This window comes from Papio anubis, chromosome X, assembly GCF_008728515.1.
Source record: "Papio anubis isolate 15944 chromosome X, Panubis1.0, whole genome shotgun sequence".
NCBI lineage: Eukaryota > Metazoa > Chordata > Mammalia > Primates > Cercopithecidae > Papio > Papio anubis.
The window spans coordinates 113,771,639-113,794,531 of NC_044996.1; the positions used below are offsets into that span (position 1 = coordinate 113,771,639).

The 22,893-nt window shown below is 35.1% G+C and overlaps 1 protein-coding gene across 5 annotated transcripts in view; it reads left to right on the plus strand.

The window, feature by feature from the left end:
* DMD (dystrophin) overlaps positions 1-22,893 on the plus strand; it is a 2,174,064-nt gene that overhangs the window by 1,562,717 nt on the left and 588,454 nt on the right. For all 5 annotated transcript variants that reach the window (XM_031660704.1, XM_031660695.1, XM_031660696.1 and 2 more), the window contains one exon: positions 1,789-1,906. In XM_031660704.1, coding sequence (XP_031516564.1) covers positions 1,789-1,906 — 118 coding nt within the window. The remainder of the gene's footprint in view (positions 1-1,788; positions 1,907-22,893) is intronic.

The window sequence follows — 22,893 nt, forward strand, 5'->3', positions numbered from 1 at the left end:
TTTGTTAACTTTGAGGTGAAAATTTGACTTCATCTGAGGTTTCTGGGTAAGTCCATTTTAAAAATTCTATTGAACATATTCAAACATTTTAGGGTAGGCAATTCCAAAGCAACCTTTCAGCTTCCCATGTCACAGATGACCAGAGTTTCACATTGTAACAATGGAAAACATCTTATTTCATAAAATCTATCTGCTACTATATGGTTCCCACTTTAAAATTTGTTCAGTACTCTCCAACTGACTTATGCCACTTACTTCAATAGCTGTCTTTGGCAGTTTGTTCCATATTTCAAACACTCTTTTGTATAAAGAAACCATAAAAGTTAGAAACCTGAAAATTGGATTTTTCTTCTGAGCAATCACAGCTTACAAATGTGGAAAATTTGTTAAAAGTTAGCCCCTCCAATTTTTCAATACAGAGAGGAGAAAGTGCCTGGAGTAGATGTACAATGTTTGGATAAGTTTGTTGCATTATTTTACTATTACTGAAAGCAATTGAGTTTAAATCACAAAGCCTGTCTCCCTACCTCTTCACAAAAGAAACACTACGTAATGATCAAAATTTGGCCTTTCCAAAACCAAAAATAATTAGAAAATCAGCAGGAGTCAAAGAACAGAGTAAATAACTAAGTTTCATATAAGTTTCAGATGCATTGCTATCTTCCACTTTCATCTCTTCATCTTCATTGGCTTCATGTGGTAGAACATCATATTTAAAATTATACAAACTTGCTGGCTTGTTTACTAGTGTGGTTGTTATAAGAAAAAAACGAGAAAATGTAGATAAAACATCTGTCACATATTGCTTACAAACTAACAGTAAATATTACTTTTATTTTCCCCAATTAAAATAAAATTTATTGAGTTTTAGAACCAGAGTTAGTCAGATGCCTTTTTTTCATCAATTTCCTCATAAATATCTCTGCGATTTTGGTCCTTAAATCCAGAGAGACTAAGATAACAGAGACAATAGACACTGAAGAAAGGGAAGAATATCTTAATGATTTACATTACTACCTATAAATTAAAAATTATTGACTTTGTTATGTTTGTATTTTTATTTAAAATAGTGCTATATTAGAGTCTTTTATAATACAGGGAAATAGGAATACTAACCTCTAATCTGATGCTCTCCAAACCTGCCTAAATCGTAAAAGTTAATTAGATAATTTATTTAAAATGCAAGATTTGCAGCCCTTTCCACTACATATTCGTTAGTTCTGGGGTGAGGCAAAAAGGTTTGGTGATTATTAGGGACAGGCAGCTTAGGAGAAAAGCTGATTTAGCTCATCTACTTCGCCTTTTCGTTTGACAGGTGAGGAATCTCAGGGTACAGTGAAGTTAAATAAGTAATATCTCTTAAATCGGTTGTGTGCTTTTTCTGTTTTTAAAATAAATATACCTTAATTTTGACATCACACAGAATGATATTATAAGTATAAACAGCTATCTATCTTTTAAATACATTGTCGTAATTCAGAATAACATTTCTTACTCAAGGCACTCTTACAGTGGTTTAAGTAATCCGAGGTACTCTGGAATGACTCCATTTGAGCCTTTAAATAAAGAAGAAAATCTATAATCAAGATTTTCTTTGAAATTTTTTTGATATCTAAGAATGAAACATATTTCCTGTTAAATTGTTTTCTATAAACCCTTACACGGTAACATCTTTTTTATTTCTAAAAGTGTTTTGGCTGGTCTTACAACTGTACTTTACTTTGTATTATGTAAAAGGAATACACAACACTGGAGAACCCCGATACTAAGCGGTATTTGTTCTTACAGGCAACAGTGCAGGATTTGGAACAGAGGCGCCCCCAGTTGGAAGAACTCATTACTGCTGCCCAAAATTTGAAAAACAAGACCAGCAATCAAGAGGCTAGAACAATCATTACGGATCGAAGTAAGTTTTCTAACAAGCATGGGACACTCAAAGCAAGATGCATGCCAAGTTTCAATAACAACTTAAGTTCATATACTCCCCTCACATTTATAAACATAATGTGAAATAATTGTAAATGATAACAATTGTGCTGAGATTTTCAGTCCATAATGTTACCTTTTAATAACTGAATGTAATTCCATTGAATAGAAGAAATACATTTTTAAATCAATTCAGGGCTTATATAGTTGCAAAGCATGCAGTGATGGGTGTGATGACCACAGTGTGACAGAACATTTGTTCTTTAGTTGTCATCTGGGCTGGCTTCCATGGAGATGCCAGTCTCTCCCTCATATCCTTGGTTGTTGGTCTAAGCAGGCAGTGACTTCTTCCTGGACCACCTTTCATTCCCGTCTGCAGTGACTTTCAGATCTGGATATGTCTCTGCTACTTTGATGCCCCCATTTTGTAATATCAAAAATCATCGTACTGTACCTACCTTATGCCATACTAGGGTGGGCAGGAACTTTGGTAAGATCCATCTGACTAGACGCTGTGCATATTCTTTTCTTCCGACATACACTCCTATGTGTTTAATGGGGAGAGTGATTCACAGTGATTGTGTGTTGTGTCAGTGGGTTTCCATGGGGTCAGGAAGAGTGATAGAAGACGGAGTTGGGGAAACTCGCCACCCGGTTTCCCTCAGAGATTCTCCTCAGAAATGAGGTCCAGGTCAGCTCTGCTTTCAGGTTCTCTCAGATCTCTCTGGGTTTCCTCACTTCTCTCTACCTTCCTTCCCTCCAGGGATACACACTGGTATTGAATTTTCTTGCTTCCTCCGCAATATCCCCTCATTTTCCTTCCTACAACCTGAGGAATCCTTTGTAGTGCAGGAAGGAGGAAAACCTTTCAGCCATCTTTTTTTTCTGTCTTTGAAATCTTTTGTCTTTTACCAGGCCTAGATTTTTGAAACTCAGAAACCATGAGAATCTATGTCTTCATAATTTATATTCTGCTATGTTAACCCTTCCCCAAGGAAATGACTAGTTGTCAATATGTTGGGGAAAGTGAAAGAGTAACCAGAGTAAAAGGTTAATATTTTAAAATATTATTAGTCATACTTCCACATATTGGGTAAATACTTATTGATAATAGCTAGTATTTATTCAGTACCTCATAAGCAGTGTGTGCACGTGTGTGTGTTTCTGTGTGTTTGTGTGTACAAAATCTTTACAGAATCTTGTGAGCTATATTTTATAATCCCCATTTTACAGATGAGAAAAAAGGTTCCAAGATCAGTTATTCAAATTGCTGAAGTTTACAAAACAAGCAAAGAACAGAGCTTGGAATTTGTAAATGTCTCTTTCAGGCTTGAAAATCTGCGCTCTTTCTAGTATGTTTACCATTTCCCATCTTGTTTTGTTGCTTTTGTTAATGACCTTAATCATTGGACTAAGACTAAATACTTCTTTTGTCTGCAATTATGTATGTTTTGATTCACTTCCTAAAGACATGTCTTCTTTCAGTTGTAGGGATTGCTAATTAACATAGTCTGCTCTTGGTTTTGAAAGTTTAACTCTTCATTGTTCCTTAAACAATGACTGTGGATGTATACTAATGTATTATTTTACTAACACTAGCCACTATAACAGGTAATCTCCCAAATCTTGGAGGCTTACTGCAGTAGAAATTTACTTCTTATTTTAGTGCAGTCCAAAATAAGCAGCCCTCTTTGAAGTCATTCAGGAACCCAAACTCTTTCTATCTTTTGTGTTCAGAGCATAAGACTCATATGCATTTAATGGGCAGATGAAGAAAGTATTACTCTTGAAAATTTGTCATGAGCCAGGCCTGGAAATGGTGTGTGTTAATTTTGTTCATAGTCTGTTGGATGGACCTTGTCACATGGTCACACCTGACTGCGAGGGAAGTATGGAAATAGTGTACACTGTTGAGCCTAGGAAGAGGAACAGATTTGGTAAGAAATTAGTCAACCTCTGCATAGCTAATTTGAACAAGGAAGAATGCACTTATATTCTATAAGTTTGTGTAAATTATAGGATGTCATATGTATAACTTGCAAGGCAAGAGCAAAATTGCCTTGTAATGACCAACATAGATAGCTGTACAATTGATTTAGCAGAGCATTCCTCCACCATACTGGAGCCTTGAGGGTTCTCCAACAGGTTGCAACACACTGACCCAAAAGAGTGAATCTTAGGAGTGATTTACTCAATATGAGACTGAATTCCCATTACACAGATAAGTGATCAGTTTCTTGCCTGAGAAATATGGAAATTTGGCAATGATGTTTATGCAAATCTGAACATACTATACAGAGAGTCATTTGTTGTTTTACTAATGAAAAATAACTTCAATTTTTTCCCTAAGAGGAAAATAACATGAATGTATTATACAGTATTTGTTCAACATTGTCTGAACATTTTCCATTATCCCCTGCATTTTTTTGATATTGCATTGACTTTTTCGTGATAGAGATTAAAACTGAATGACCAGAGGGCAAGTTTGTATCTCTCTGCCAATATTCAGTGATTTGAATAGTTCTTCTTTTCTAAGCTTTTGTATTTTAGGAATGAATACCTTTATGAATATTGGCAGCATAGTGGAAAGACTCTAATCCAAATGGTCCAAGCAAGCATTTTCTTAAAAGCAAGTGTCTGAGACATGTCATATTGCTTATTAAGAGCCTAAGCTGGAATCTTAGTTCCAAATATGCCTGGAGCCTCTAAATGATACCAGGATATTCTGACAAGATATGTTTATCTAAACAATGTCATTTGCAGCCCTGCTACACTTCGGTTTATCTCTCCATTTGAAATCTATAAAATGGGATGGAAATTCAATACTCATAAACTTTCAATCGTGTTCAAAATAGAATTTTTCTTAGTAAGATTTGGTTTTCAGGGAAAGGACAGAAATAAAATACTTGCTCATAAAATTGTGTTTTCTCATTTGATGATTTTGGTCTTCCTTTTTATTGCCATGAAACTTCTAGAAATACTCAAAAAGAAATCAGCTAAATAAAGAAAAAATAGTTAATATATGTATGTAATACTATATTGAAACATTTTTCTTTCTTTGGTAAATCCCATTTCATAACTCTGAACAGTTGGGAAAATCTATACATAGTTATTGCAGTCTATCAAGAGAAAAGTTCGGTACAAAGCTATTTCTGTCTACTAGAAATATTCACGTTAAAATTCAAGTAATTGGGTGTGCAAGCCACCACCATGTTTTACTATATGAAACTATTACCATGGTATCTGTTGTATTCAGGTAATTATATTGATGCAAATCATGAGGTAATAATCTAGGTAAGAGAATACATTTTATTTAAATGCGATCAAATGAAAAATTCTCCCTCTTTCTAATGTTCAAATTGCTCATTTTTCTTTAACTCTTTGGTTTCTGAATTTGTCAATCATTGCTGGTCATTTTCTTCTGCAAAAGGGCTGGATCAGGGAACAAAAAGCAGGTAAGATTAGAAGAATTTAAATTTTCTTCCTTGGAGGCATCTGAATTATATGAAACTCTTGTTCATGTCTGTTAATACTGCAAAGCATAATACCATAATACCTTGCATAGCACTGAAGAGGATTTGGAAAGAAAGAACGGCTTCCTTTTATCATTCTGTTTATTTCACAAATAATATTGGTGAATGCCATTCCTGTAACATTTGGATTTAAGAGCCTTGTTTCTGTAGCTTCTCCCTCTGTAACCCCCACCACTACCATTTCAGGGTTACACAACAATAGCATGCATTACTTTAAAAGGCAGCCTGCCTAGACTGGCCACTTGTTAGTTTTGTAACCTTGAACAAATGGCTAATCTCAGTAAACTATATGCTCTTAGTTTCCTTCTCTGTAAAATAGGCTCACTTATAGCTATCTCATGGGTCGGGAGGATTAGATGAAATAATTAATGTAGAACACTGAGATCAGAGTCGTAGTAAAAGCTCAGTGAATGTTGGCATTTGTTATTTTAACTATAATCTATTGGGGTGCTTTGAATGTTTAGTGCAAAATATTTAATGAGCTTTTTGGTAGCTGTTTAGTTATTTCACCCCACCCCCCACCACCCCAAAAAGAGAGATTTAAAAGGCAGACAGGAGAAGGTTGCTTTGGAAAAGATGGAATAAGATATATAAATAGAATTAAACAAATATTCGGGAAAGCCTTTTGTGGGAAATACTGCAAAATGTTTATGATTCTCTAAAATTTAGTAGGTAGATATTACTATTCTCATTTTAGAGACAGAAAACTGAGACTCAGAGAGCTTACGTAACTTGTCTAGGGTCTTAGGAAGATGATAAGTGAGGAAGTAGAATTCAAGCCCATGTCTATATGATTTTAAAGCCTGACACATCAAATGGAAAAGGCTGATTAGTCAAAAAAATAGGAAGATATATTTATCTGACAACTTAAAATATTAGGACTAACCTCAGGTTATTATGGTCTTGATATACATTTTTTGCTGTTCCTATTTATACTTTTGACTTCTACGTATTTGAGTGTCTAACCAAAGGATTGTCTTTTGCACGTGTTGGAGATGTACAGACTAGTGGACCCCAGTGATCTATTAGCTGTGTAACCTTAGCCAAGTTAATTCTCTTTCCTAAACTGTGGTTCTCTCATCTGTCATGTGGAGCTAATAATAGTACTTATGCTGGTAGGGTGATTAAGAAAGTAAAATTACTGGTGTTTCTAAAGTAAATATGTGGCACATATTAGATGCTCATTAAATGGTACATATTGTTATGATGAGATGGATTTGGTACAGAGAGAACCGGGGATAGGAGAATATGAAGGGTGTATAATGTGGCCTTTTAAACCAAGGGAAGGACTTCTGAAACAGAATTCCAAGTTTTAAGAGGGAGTTGTTTATTTTGGAATTATTTTTTCAGCTAAGGATTTTTCAACCCAGTCCAGAATTCTTAGAGAAATTTAGTGATAGCTTATAAATTTTAAGAAAAGGAGTTCACATTATATTGCATAAAGAATGGGTATATAGGGCCATAGAAGGGGAGAATGTTCTTCTGTATGAGAATTTAAAAAAAAAAATCTCTCACATGATTTTTGAATTAACTGACAGTTTTATAGCAGCTTTGTCAACCCATCATTCATTGCTGCAACCAAATGTATGAAATCCTTCATGGCGAAATAAAAAGGCTCTGTTCTCCACATTTTTATGAAATCTCTGTTGCTAATGAAATGCCAGCCAATATCTTCCTCTCAGGTATTGTCTATTAGAGAGTTGCTTATTTTAGAAGAAGTGGAGTCAACCATATAAATTTCCTTCTTTTGACATCTAGCACCAGCTGTCAACCTGTTATAGCTACAAGCAGCTCTCAAAATTTACATCCACTAGGATGCCGCTGGCAACCAAAGAGTTTAGTTCAGTTCAGCAAACATTTGAATGCTTACTCTGTGCTATCTAACATCATAGATGGTAGAGGGGATACAAGAAAAAAGTTAGATTCAGCCTTTGTCTTTAAAGAGCTCACAATCAAATGTGGGTACTTGGACAAGTATATTTAGGCAAGGCAGTTTAGGATAGGTCCTTCAGTAGAGCAGTATTACAAAATGTTGAGAGAAAACTAGAGGAGGAGTTTTAAATGAGAGCTTAGTGGAATGCTTCCAGGAGGAGGCTGAATTTGACCTGCTCATGAATAAGACTTTGAAAAGCAGAAGGAAACTGGAGAGGGAAGGGTATTTCAGGAATTGATGACGAGAGAGTACGTAATTAAACCTGTTAACAGTGGGGTGGAAGAGGAATATCAGCATGAGAGTGTGTGTGTGTGTGTATGTGTGTGTGTGTGTGTGTGTGTGTAGGTGGGTGTGTTGTGGAGGATAAGGGAGTAAATGAAGTCAGTGAGACCAGTTAGGCAAGAGAGCCCAAGCTGGAGCAGTGACCATGGAGTAAAAAGAAAAGTGAAATTGAGACATAAGGTGGAGCTAGAATTAACAGGATTTTGACATTGATTGCATGTATGAAAGTGTCAATCTAAGAGAAGGCCTGCCTCTAAGAGTTGGAGATTGAGTTCTTTAGAAGATTAATGTCATAACCAGAGACAAACTCAGGACAAGGAATTGATTATGAGAGACAAAGTAATGTGCTTAACATGAAGCTAGATGACCGTACTGAGATTTTAAAGAAATGGTTGAAAACATAGAGATTGCAGGAGTGATGTTACTTTTGGACATGAATTTGAAAGTTACCTGGAGTGGCCGAGCTTGCACAGAGAAAGGGTACCTGGTGCAAAGAAAAGTGAACCTAGGAAAAAGCCTAGAGGTTGGTTTACATTTAAGGAATTTGAGAAGAGGTAGCACCACCCACCCCCACACAGCCCCCAACCCTGCCAACTTACAATGTAGGTGCATTTAGACACACACTGAATAATACTTTTTTTTTTTTTTTTTTTTTTTTTTTTGAGGCAGAGTCCCGCTCCATTGCCCAGGCTGGAGTGCAGTGGTGCCATCTTCGCTCACTGCAACTCCACCTCCCAGATTCAAGTGATTATCTTGCCTCATCCTCCCGAGTAGCTGGGATTACAGGCTCCCACCACCATGCCCAGCTAATTTTTTTGTATTTTTAGTAGAGATGTGGTTTCATCATGTTGACCAGACTGGTCTCAAACTCTTGACTTCAGGTGATCCACCTGCCTCCCAGAATGCTGGGATTACAGACCTGAGCCACCATGCCCGGCCTGAATAATGAATTTATAGGTGCCACGCTGTATGGTTTCCTTTTTCTGCTGCTGTACAACCATTCAAGTAACATAAGTTTCATCCTGGTTCTTAATGATACTATAAATAAAGTACAGAAACTCTTTAGCTGAAGGTTAAAGATTGTTGTGTTTAGGCAGATCAGGTTTCTGAGGCAGCCATCAGTATACCAGGGAAAGTAGCCATTACTATTTGCCTTGTAGGTCTAATGAATGCTTTAGCTTTTTATTTTTTATATGTCTAAGTTACTCTAAAAATTCTTATGGAAGAATAAAGAGATAGTGAAAGACAATCTTATGAGAAATTTTAACAAGAATTGAAATACAGGCCGGGCACGGTGGCTCACTCCTGTAATCCCAGCACTTTGGGAGGCTGAAACGATGGATCACCTGAGGTCAGGAGTTTGAAACCAGCCTGGCTGACATGGTGAAACCCCATCTCTACTAAAAATATAAAAAAATTAGCCAGGCGTGGTGGCTGGCACCTGTAATCCCAGCTACTCGGGAGGTCGAGGCAGGAGAACTGCTTGAACCTGGGAGGTGGAGGTTGCACTGAGCCGAGATCACGCCATTGCACTGTAGCCTGGGCAACAAGAGTGAAACTCTGTCTTAAATAAATAATAAATAATAAAAAAGAAATGCAACAAACTTTTTGTATCAAATAAATTTTGGTGCACAAGCATCACAAATGACGTAATATATCTGTCCCACATCCTTTAGCAAAACAGGATTGTTAAAATTCTTACAGCTAAATATTATGTGGTGAAGTTCTTCCTGTTGAATAATTAAGTGGATTAAAATATCATATTTCCTTTCTGTCATTAGAAATATACTGTGCATTAATCAGTCCTTGTGCCTGAGAACATTTATCTAGGTTATCATCATCTGAAAACTCACAGTCCAATATTTCACCTGTATTATCAATTTCACCATTATCATTAGAGTTTAGAATGCTGCTTTCTGTCTCTTTGCATCTATCTTCTGTTGTATCTAATAATTAGTGTGTGTGTGTGTGTATATATATATATATAGAGAGAGAGAGAGAGATAGAGAGAGAGAGATTGGTAGTAATACTAATATACATAATAATATTGTATATATACACACACATACAGAGAGAGAGATTGATTTTAAGCCATTAACTCATATGATTGTGGGAGCTGAAAAGTCAAAAATCTGTGGGACAGCCTGGCAGGATGGAGACCAAGGGAAGAGTTGATGTTGCAATCTTGAGTCCAAAGGTAATCTGAAAGCCGAATTCCTTCCTTTTCTGGGGACTTCAATCTTTTCTCTTAAGGACTTCAAAATTGATTGGAGAAGGCCCACCCACATTATGGAGGGTAATCTGCTTTACTCAAAGTCTGCCGATTGAAATGTTAATCACTTCTAAAAAATACCTTCACAGCAACATCTAGATTGGTGTTTGACCAAACAGCTGGGAACCATAGCCTAGCCCAGTTAACACATACAATTAATCATCATCAACCATCATCATGAGGTTCATAATGTCATGTGTTTCTTCACATATAAATCTCATGGTTCTTTTATTTTCTAGTAGTACCTAGTTAATAAGGTACCTGGAAATATATGTTAAATAATAGAAATGGTCTTTAATATCTTAATAAATTTCAGAGTTCTATCAGAGTAATTATAACTTGTATATAAAAACTTACATATAAAAAACAAGTATGTTTTTTCTTCCTATAAGTCATGTTAATACTAATTACCTATCATGAAATGAATGTTTTCCATTTTTCATAAATGTATTTCATTTTTAAATTGTTTAAGAGGATTAATATCAAAATATATTTGAATAGGATTTAAAATCCAAATTACCTGTTACAATTATATTTAATTATAAATCTTTCAAGTGAGTTTATAATAGGAAAAATATTTTTTATTAAAGTGATGTACTATAATTATGAACATAAATAGTGTTTTCTAATTATTTATGTCTTAATTATGTTTCTTTTTAAGGGGAAAGATCTGGGTTAACAAATATTTTCTTCATCCAATTGGAAAATTAAACATAATAAACATAACTATCAAATAAATAAACCAGTTGAAAATAGTTTTTCTTCCTTTTTTGTGATAAAGATGATTATGAGTAAATATATTAAGGAATTTTATACTCAGACGAAGTGAGCTAATAAGACAAATACAAACAGATGCACCCGGAAAGAGATATTCTACATGTTTATAGGCTAGCGTTTTTACCTTATGACCTACTGGGGCATTGCAACTAAAGTCTTGAATTTCTGTTATATTTTGGTGACTGTGGGCATAAATAGGAATATTACTCCTTGGTGGCATCATGCATTTTAGATAAAACTAAGCCACGGGTTCAACATGTGCCATAGACTGTCCCTAAAAAAACGCTCTCAGCTCTCAAGTTACAGAAAATTGTAGGGATTATTATTTTGTACCTACTACTTCTTTCTTTACCAAAATTTACTTATACGTAATTTGAAGCAACAGAACAAATTGCTTGCCACCTGTCTTTATTCTGTTGTATTTGTCTTAAGTAAAACATTTATAAAGTAAGTAGGAAGGATTGATAGATTGTGACCTTTCTACATGAAAAGGGGAAAGCTGAGCTTGTTCTACTTCTGTCAGGAAAGAGTTTGAATAGTTACCTGTTACTGTAAAACAGTCAGTCACCCCAAACTCCGTGTCCTAAAGTGGCAATAATCATTTATTATCACTCATAGGTTCTGTAAGTCAGGATTCATGCATTACTTGGTTGAGGGGTTCTGTCTCACGATCACTCATGAGGTTGCAGTCAGATATCAGTTAGGCTGCAGTCATATGATGGCTTGACTGCGGCTGAAGGATTCACTTTCACAGTGAGTTACTTGTATAGTTTGTGAGTTGGTACTGTCTAGTTGGTTTCTCGCTAAATGAGTTCCTCCATGGGACTACTTGTGTTCTTATGACGTGGTGGCTGGCTTACCCTAGGACAAGCAACCCTTGAGTTTTGCCTTGAGTTTTCTGAAACATGATCCCATGTTGCTTTGACTATCCCCATTAGACACTCCCACAAATGCCAATCATACTCTTTGCCCTAAAAATTGCAGACTGCTTGTACATGTCCTTTATCCTACATGTGTACAGGAAACATGTGCAGAATAACATGTGTTCTTGTTTCTTTTAAGAAACTTTATAGCTTCGGGACATGATGATAATTATCTCAGGTCCACTCAGCCTAGCTCCACATGGAAAATACGGGTATTGTAAAGAAAGCTTTTGAGTTTTGAAGGCCTAACAAAAAGACCTAGGAAGCTAATAGTTGGTTATGAGATAATTATAACAATGATGATGAAAACAATTGTGATTATTACTTTTATGTTAGTGAGATAAATACATAAGAATGTCCTTCCTTAATTTCACTCCTAATTTCCTTAATCCCCATTCTTGACTTCTGGATTAGAGGAAAGCTATACTATCTACCTGATTCCACAAAAAGACTGGACTGAGGAGGGGTAACCATTAGGACTCTTGTTAGTTGAAGGTAATAAACTATATTACTTCAGTGGCTAAAACGAACAGGAGCTTTTTTCTCATATTAAACTAGAAATCAGGAAACAAATGGTTGCTGATGCTGGTTTATCAGTTTGACAGAGTCTACCTTTATCCTGGAGATTCTTTGGTCTTTATTTCTTTAGTAATATAGTAGTAACAGCACTGAATCTAAAATAAGAGCACTTGGTTCAAGCACTGGCTCTGCCCTTAGTGACAGTGGGACCCATGGCAAATTATTTAATCTCTCCAACAGTTTATTTTCTCATCTGTAAAACTGGGCTCCTGATAACTTCCATACCAGTTTGGTGTTAGGATTCAATGAAATGACACATGGAAAAGTCCTTTTCAAATGGCTACTTACTATACAAATATTAATGTCTTAGTAAGCTCCGGCTGCTATAAAATAATGCCATAGACTGGGTGGCTTAAACAACAGGCAGTTGTTTTTCACAGTTCTGGAAGTTGAGAAGTACAAGATCATGGTGCTGACAGATTTGGTTCCTGGTGAGAACCTTCTTCTTGCTGTATCCTCCTATGTTGGGGAGAGAGGTACTCTAGTCTCTCTTCTTACTCTTCTTAAAAGGACACTAATCCAGTTATGGAGGCTTCATCCTATGACCTCATCTAACCCTTATTATTTCTCAAAGGCCCCACCTCCAAATATCCATTGGGGGTTAGCACTTCAACATACAAATGGTAGCGGGGTTGGGGGAAATGCCAACATTCAGTCCATAACAATCAGTTATCCTCATTATTGAGAGTTCCACTAGGCCTTCTCAAGGGTTGGCAATGATAGTGCCCTGCTATGAGAGCAAAAAATTTTCACATCTAGAAAATGGGTGCATGAATATTGGTAACTGTTCTAATGTCTATGCACAGAATTTTTAGAACTTGCTCGAGAAATTTGTCTTTGCTGACAGTGTTGCTTCTCTTGAATTCCAGTCAAGGGCCTTGAAAAAAATAGGTTTGCCATCAAGATTCTCTGAATGAATAAATGAAATGCTCTGATATTTTCTTTCAATATTAAGATAAAGCAAAATGTATGCAGAATTTTCTATTTTCAATGTTTCCAATTACTGCATGGTTTGGCTTATTACTGTCTCTAAGTCTAACCCTGGGTCATAGGAGTAAAGCCATTGGGGGTCCCCTACAAAGGATACGAGGTAGTGATAGAAATAATAAGCCTGACAATTGGAGTCAGATTTTTCTCTTTCATATAGGAACCATGGAACTGTTGCCCTGGGCCACAGCTCGCTCTCAGAAAAACATAGAACTGGTCGAGGAAAGGAAAGGCAGGGAGTCCTTGATTCACTTGTTATCAGAAAATTGTCTGTTCAAACAACAGAATGTTTGAAAAGATAAAATCAAGTCTCAAATGCACAGAATAAGAATAAGGGGAAAGCACCTTTCTCTATAATTAAACAGAAAAGTGTGCCATGAATTGATAAAATCCAATCAACCTGCAAATGTGAACATCAAGTGTAATTGTGCAGAACGATAAGGTAATATGAACAGCACAGGAATATATAGGCTCATGTTGACCCTTTAAAACAATGGCACTTTACCTATTCCTCATGAAGGATTTGGTTTAGTCTAATCCCTTGTAGGAACCACTAAGAGGAGAAGGCACAATCCTTTTGGGATGTAAAATGGGGAATTCTTTCTATGATTACAAGAATTTGTAGACTGCTCAGAGTTTTAGGACAGCAGGTTATGTGTCTCTCAATGTTGGGTACCATGCCAAACATACTTTAAGAGACATAGCAATAAATAGAATGTTTTTTTTCTTAGTGTCTGGCAGGGCAACCAAAATGCCCACGTTTCCCTTCAGTAGCTTGGTATTTTGGTAACTAAAAACATGTTCCAGGGAACTCCAGAATATGAAACATTTCAGACAATTTGAAGCTGTCAAAATTTTCACTTATTTATGGGACAAATAAAATCTAACTTTATTCAGATTTCAAAATATCTCATAAAAGAATAATACTTTAGATTTGTGCTGTGCTCTACATGAATTGGATGAGGAACTCTTATACATATATAAGCGGATTTTATTTTCACAACAGTCCCTATGGTAGATATTGTCCTATTGTCCTTATTAAATAAATGAGAGAACCAACGATCAAAGGTATTAATATTTTACATAAGGTCACACAGATAGCAGAACCAGGATTTATTCCAACTCCTCTGATTCTAAAAATAGGTGTTAGATGGGTGTTCTTTCCCCAAACCTATGCTGAAAGGAGGCCACATTTGGAGTCAGTTATTGAAAGTTTAAATATATATATATTTTTTAACTTTCATATATATTATATATAACTGACAGTTTACATATATATGTGTGTGTGTATTCTTATATACTCGTGCATATAGTTATAAAGTACATGCTTATATGTCAATTTATATATACTACTGATACATTTATATAAACTGTTTATCAATTTGTGATAGTTTATTTCAATTAAGTTAAAATATATTGGGTATTTATTGACTCATGGGACATAAAATTTCTCAGAGGCATTAATTTCTACGCCTTTAAGCAAAATAACGTTTAGCCTGTTTTAGAAAGATAAAAGGCTAACATATGTTTTGTTTTTGTTTGTTTGTTTTGTTTTGTTTTGTTTTTTTGAGATGGAGTTTTGCTCTTGTTGCCCAGGCTGGAGTGCAGTGGTGCGATCTCAGCTTACAGCAACCTCCGCCTCCTGGGTTCAAGCGATTCTCCTGCCTCAGCCTCCTGAGTACCTGGGATCACAGGCACACACCACCATGCCTGACTAATTTTGCATTTTTAGTAGAGACAGAGTTTCTCCATGTTGGTCAGGCTGGTCTCGAACTCCCGACCTCAGGTGATCTGCTCACCTCAGCCTCCCAAAGTGCTGGGATTACAGGCACCAGCCACCACGCCTGACCACTAACATGTTTTTAAAAAATAAACACCATTCGAGTAGGAAAAGTGGAAGAACTGGTGGTTCAGGTGGAGGTATGGAGATGGGAGAGCAAGTCACTTTCTCATGTTGCCACATCTGTAAGTTACAAATGCCAGAGATTAGGAATTTCAACGTTGTTGTGTCTCTCTGAGGACATTCTCCATGTAGTATATGTTTTACCTCCCTGATGGACAGTAAGCATCAAACTGTTACTCCTTTATATTTGAATTATTTTAATTCTAACATCTTGTTCTGAAAAGAGCAAGTATGCCATAAATAATTACTGATTGATTGGACTGTCTCACAGGGGAGCTGGCAGCTAGTGTAGGCTACAAGCTGCCATCATCATCTCCATGACCATGTGTCATCACTAGAATTACCCTGAAGAGATTAATAAAATGCCCTGTTTGAAAAGCAAACAAAAAGCCAAAAGAAACCCAAAGCAAACAGTCCCAGACTTTGTAATGGTAAGTGAATTTTCAGTCTTAAGGAATTGAGAGTCTTTTTAGTACAATCTCTTATAAAAATATAACAGATTTTAAAAGCACCTCGGTCCGATTCCAGTTCACATACCTCATTCTTGCAGAATACAACATACTAGGCCATTTGAAATGTTCCTCAGTTTACTTTTGGAGGATCTGCTGATTTGAGCAAAATGGAAATGAAATGTATATAGAAAGCTCATACTCTTAAAAAGCTCAATTTTGCAGCTCCCTCCCCAACCACCAATCTTGAAAGCAGGAATTTGGATTAGGGTTTTTTAATAAAACTTTCTTTTTCTTACTACCATGTTTTTTGAGAGGGTACAGAGAACTCATTAAAATGTTATGTTATAACTTAAGACAAAATGGGAATGAGAATTTGCATTATATAAACAAAGTGTATGACTAAGTAACCTGTTACATATAAAGTGTATGACTAAGTAATCTGTTGTCCCTAGGAGAAGTAGAGTAAATATCAACATGTGGCAACTAACAGAATGTGTTGTGATCGCTAAAACAGCACATTCATTGACTTTACACTTCGGTAAGTAGGTGATGAATTTTACAAATGTTAGGACTTAACCAGGCTGTCCGTAATACTTTGCATCAGTAAGTACCAAAATCTATAATAGGCACTTGGGAGTTTCTTAATTTAATAATATTAATAATATTTTGTTTATGTTTTGATTTAATTGTATCATTTCATTATTCTTGTGTCCTAATTCTAAATATATACATCAACAAGCTGCATGGCCATTCAAAACAGGTAAACTTTAAATATGTTTTTGATGTAGAAATTATGTAACGGTCTTCATCATGAGTGTAGGAGTCAGATTTCCAATTGAAAATTTCATCCTCTAAAATATGTGGCATATGTATACAATTGTCTAGTTCAGCTAAAAAAGTATTGAATGCAAAGTTGATTTTTTAAAACCAGAATTGGCATCCTTAAGGAATACAAATAAAGGGAATCTTAAGATAATATAATAATGCTGATTTGAAATGAAAGTTAATAAAATTTTTATTCTATTTTAGTATGCTAAATTGGACAGATCCTTATTTCATTGAAAAATTAGATTCTTCAGTATATCAGTGTACTATGCTAATAACACAAGAAGATTAAATTATGTCCATATGTAATTTGGTAGAATTAAATTATAAATATAATAAATCCTTCAATATGTGTACAGCAGTGAATATTCCAAATTTCTCTCGCATATAAGTTGTGAGCAACTTAAGGACAGGCACCATCCCTTAACGTACCTAGATTAAGAACAGTGCCTAGAAAACAGTCCTTGAATGCTTCCTAAATAAATTTTCACCTTCAAGCTTATGGCAGCAAATTAAACACAGATTGACCCTTTTCTAATAGAGACAGAATAGATGAGACTGATGACTTTTTTTATAAATGTGTAAGTCTACAAATATTTAGTAAGGATCTAATTTACACAAAGAAATCAACCTAGAGTGAGATTATTTTATTCATTTCCCAGAGGCTGTGACTGAATTATATTTGAAACTTGCCCTAATTTTTATACTTAATAATTTGCATTAATATTTAAATGATGTGAAGGAAAAATATAAGTTTAAAATACTGAAAAGTATATTCACACATTCATCAAATGTTGATTGTATACTTACAGTGTGCAAGGTATTGGGCTGGGAAGTATGTGGTGTTCCAAGAAAACCATGATACAGCCTCTTTCATTACAGTGTTTATTATTAGGTAGAAAAAGTAAAATTAGTATAATATTAGATACAATATATGTGTCATAGGAGTAATATCAACAATATTTTATGAACAATGTATGAATGATTTTGTTCATTTATCCATTTATTACTCTGTACATCCATCCATTTATTCATTGTTCATTACTTCATTTAATAATGCTTTAGTGACCGTTGGAAAAGGGGGATATTTAAAAGTGAGTAAAATGTGAATCATTTTCTAAAGAAGTTGATAATCTAGGGAAAGACAAATGTATACCGACAATAACTTGGATATAAAGCATAAATGAGAGGTACAAGCAAAGAAAAATGAACGTACAAAGGAAAAAAAGATTTGGCTGCATGAGAGCAGGGACTGTGTTTTGTTTCATCATAGATTTTCCAGAACCTAGATCAGTGTTTGGCACAAAGTAGGTTCAGATGAGTTTGTGTTGATTGTCTACTGAAGTAATTGTGGAATATATCATGGAAGAAGTGGATCAGAGGCTGGATCTTAAAACTGGGAGAAATACATTTCAGCTCCATGAAACCCCAGAAGTGATATTTAACATTAGAAAGCACAAAGTCACACTCTTACAGTGACAGTACTGAGTGAAGGAAGAATTTTCTGCACCCCTTACTTCTTCTTCCACTCCAATTAACCCTTGTTAGGATGAGAAATAGCAGCTGGTGAATGGTAGAGAAGACTAGCAAGACAGAGAGGAAGCCCAACATGCCCACTACTCCAGGTAGTAAAGGACCTGCCCACTTCCATCCTCTTCTAATTGAGGGAGAAATCATATATGTGACTTCAGATTGAAGTGTTGATTAATATATTGAGCTGGACAATCTAATTTCAATGTCTCGATATGGCACAGGACTTTCTATTTCCTTAATGATGACCAGAAAAGACATGAAACTTACCCATGTTTTCACCCAAGAACAGAACAGAACAACCTACTTGAACAGATTTAAAGGGAGAACCAAAGGCAGGTAAAGTTGTCTTTATTCTTACATAGCATAAGTCCTGATTATTCATCAATTTATACATTTTATGAATTTAAGAAAAAAGGAAAAGAAGACTATAAAGGGATTTATATCAGGATACACATGAAGGTAACGTTGTCAGTTTTTTAGTGGAACCAAAATATTACAATCATCACTGAACCAAAATATTACGATCATTACATCATTCACTATATTAAGTGAATAAAATATATTAAATAAAATTTACAATTAAAGACATGAGCTTTTCAAAGTGTGTGGTAACCTAGGAGCAATAAGCAGTATAGTTGGAATGTTATCTCTTAAGGATCATCAAAGAGGCTGGCTGTTCAGTAGGACAGTGGTATGGTAAAGCAAGCTTGCTACATTGTGGAACTCCAGAGGGCAACATTCTAATTATCTTTAGCTATGGGGCCTGATCCTATAGGATAACTATAACATTGTAGGTTGACAGAGCCTCCCAAGAAACCACACCAACGATCAATTGTGGCGAGTTACTTCTTTATCTCATCAAAACATCATGATTGGACCCACAACTGTGCATACATTTTTTTTGGTGTTTTCTTGCCAGAAGCATATTTACACTTCTTTAATATCCAGTCATATCCTTCCCTTATTTAAAAAGAATTATTCAGAGAATTCCAGTTTTCTGTAATCCTCTCTTCTATGAATTTTAGCAACACTTATACACAGATACTTGATATTCTGGAGAAATATTCTTCAAGGCCATGTGGATTAACAGATTTTCAAATGCCATTATAGTATATGTAAAGTATGTGTAGTCCCCAAAATGCATACTTTAAAATCCTCATAATAGATCTTTTACAGATGAGGAAAATAAGATGTAGAAAGGTTACGTAAAGTAGCTAACAAGTATTCCAAATAATATTGAACTTAAGTCTGACTATTCCAAAATTCCATTCTTAACTCTGATTTCTATATTTGTTTTCCATTCTAAACTGTGTATTGTGATATAAGTTCCTCACTAAGGCTCTCTTTCGGGGTCTTCCTAATACTAAAGTCACTCTTACAGTGAGTATTTTCTTTACACGTGAAATCCAATAGGCAGAAAAAAAAATTGGCAATAAATTTTAGGCATTAACCCCATGTCAAGTAATTATCAGAAGGCTGTAATGCTTTGAAACTTCAGAAGTCTGATCTTAAGATAATGGAATGAGGCTTGCATTGTGAACTTTCTTGATACTTTACATTGCAATATGCTTTATGGATTGACTTCCTAAAAAAAAAAAAATGATTTGTAGAGCATACTGGGAAGGTCTGCCAATTAAAAACCGGAGATTGGCTGAAGGCTTGCAGCAATTGAATTTTGAATACAGATGGTGTCAAATCGAGTGTTTCCATAGCAACAGACTCTTCCTTAATAACTTTTAGATGGGAGGGGGTACATAAAAGAGAAAACCATCTTTTAGCAGATGTATGTTTTCAGCATGTTTTCAGATTGATTTTGGAAGCTAATTTTTACTTAACTAGTGATTGTTTTAAGTGGATTTAAATATTAGTAAATTCTCCTAGGGAAATATTTTGAGAATAGCAGAAATAAACTCTAGGAACTTTATAAAGACATGAAAAGGGCACAATTTTACAAAGCCTTTTATTGGTCTGGAGCCAATCAAACAGTATTTTATATTGAGTATGACCTATCATTGGTCAAAGAGTTCTTGATTCTTAATGCCTGTTAATAGTGAATGTTTAGAATATGGGTAAAATCAAAGAAAAAGTGTTATGTATCTCATGGATTTGGAATTTATCTTAATATACTCTTTCTTCAGGTAAATGATTATTTTAAAAAATTAATGATATAAATCATTTCAGGAAGGACCTCATAAAGAGGTCATTGATGGAGTTCATATCATATAGTAGAGTTGTGATGGATTTAATGTCCAATCCTCAGTTTTGCATAGCGAACAACTAAATTTTAGTAGTTCACCTAGAGATGATCAGGCTCTGGGAGACTGACTCATGCTACACAAACTCACAAGGCACTGGTTTATAAACCATTTGAAATAAGAACTAATAATTCAAACTATTATTTTATAACAAGACTGTCAGGAAAATCAATAATGGTAATGTGTTCAGGGTGTCCTCCCCAATGAGGACTATGCAGAAGACCAAATGATAGATTATCGTACAAAGTGATAGAATTGGGAGAAGGGGTGTAAGGCATTATGAAAGGATGCTTCGTTAAGTGAGAAAAGCTACATAAACTACCCATCTTTACTATTCTAGATGACCTTAAAAATATTAATAGAAACAGAGAAACAGACAATTCATCTCAGATGGTACAAAAGACATAATAGCAAATGTTTGCTCCCTGGCTTCCTTTTAGATTCCCTGCAAGAGGTTTTCCCCCAACTACCACCATACACAGATAACAGCTTTACCTTCACTCTCCTATTTTCTGTCACAGAGCAATATAAAACTCAGATATGTTAATATAAGTTAATGGTTGGTAGCTTTAGATTAATAACGTTACTACCTGGTACCCCCGGATTCATCTAGGTTACTTCATCCCCAAAACCCTTTCAAAACGACATTTCCCACAAAGATTTCTAGCATTATTGGCCATTCCTGGACATCTTGCTTCCAACATAAGAAATTCTGACTTAATAGGGATATAAGAAGGCCCTGGGAATCTGTATTTATAACAAGCTGCCCAGGCTATCTGAGGCTCAGCCAGGTTATTTTTGCAGATAGCTATTACTATCCATAATCACTTCTATCCTATTGTAATTGCAGAAGAAAATCTTTCTTTCTAGTTTCTTTGAAATTTCTGGAATGTTAGGACTTAGAGCCTCTAGGAATTTGTACATATAAAGAGAGACTTAAAGAGATGTCAAAGTAGAGATAGAGATAGATACAAATAAGTGCATAGACATAGAAGTAGACATATATAATATAAACATGTATGTACACATAGAATTAGAAATGTGCCATTTAGAACTCGTAAGAAATATATGCACCCTTAAAACATAGTTTAAAAATGTAAAGAACTTGCTATTAATTGAAAATAGCATAGTAAACTTAAATGAAATAAGGACCCCAAAAGCAAATATTTCTCCTGACACACCACACACACACACACACACACACACACAGAGAGAGAGAGAGAGAGAGAGAGAGAGAGAGAGAGAGAGAGCTGTACAATAACAACCAATTCCTGACCCAGATAAGGAAAATTTTTATTTATCTTCCTTCTCATTCTATTATTTTTTCTAGATTAATTTAAAATGGTAATTATGTGTAAGAACAAGCATTATTGCCCTATAAATAATGCAACAAAGGAATCAAATGAAAATTAAGTGAAAATAAAAAGTACACCTTCGTTAAAGACCCAGTTCTTAGAGCTTAGTCTCAAAGTCTTTGTACTCTGCACTCTTTTCTTGATTTGACTTTATTGATTGATTGATTGATTGAGACGGAGTCTCGCTCTGTCACCCAGGCTAGAGTACAGTGGTTCAATCTCGGCTCACTGCAACCTCCACCTCCTGTTTCAAGTGATTCTCCTGCCTCAGCCTCCTGAGTAGCTGAGACTACAGACGTGTACCACCATGCCCAGCTAATTTTTGAATTTTTAGTAGAGACGGGATCTCACCATGTTGGTCAGGCTTGTCCTGAACTCCTGAACTCAAGTGATCTATCTGCCTTGTTCCCCCAAAGAGCTGGGATTACAGGTGTGAGTCACCACGCCAGGCCAATTTTACTCTCTTTAGAATTGCAAAAGTAGGAATCTATCTCATATACAGACATTCTAGAAAGTTTGATTTCAAAAATCTTCTCAGAAGAAAGAGAGTGGGAGCAAGAGAGAAAACAGAGAAAGCAGAAGATAAAATGACATTGTTTGAACAGGGATGGAAACTGAATAAGAAATTTGGTCACTAAACACTTTAGTATCTATCATTTATTTAAGATTGTAATTTGGTTATTTATCACTAGAAAGTGATTAATAATCTAAAATTTATTTTATAATAATACTATTAAAACATTAATTTAATTTTTGGAGGAAGTTTGTTATAGATTGGTTTATACTTACCACTGAATATTAAAATGTTTACTGGAAGTAGTTTCAAATAGTATTTAATGATATAGGGAATTATTACAACATTAATGATCAGGAAAAAAGTAGGATATGGAATTATGCCATAAGATCCTAATTTTGTAAAAAACGGAGAAAACCAGCAAAAGAAATTATAACTGGAAGGAAATATATCAAAGTGGTTTGCAGTTATCACTCATGAAATTTAGGTGAACTTAATTTTTTCCCCTATGTATCCATCTGTGTTTTAATACCACAGACATGCTTTAGATCTGCCCATATATTGTGGCTTTCAGAGGGTTATAAACCATTGTGACTCAGAAATATCTAAGAATGTTTATCTCTCAAGAACAAATTTTCACCCCCTTGGGGTGTCATTATCTATTGAGAATGCATGCAATAGTTCAAGAGCCAACAGGCTCCAATTCAGTAAGTTTAGGGTAGAAAAAAATTAAGTACATTTTTAAAATAGAGCTCCAGTGTTTCAAAGGCAATGTGCAAATGTACCTACTTAATATTATTCTAATTTTTTCAGGATAGCTGAAATATAAAGATCTATTTTTATT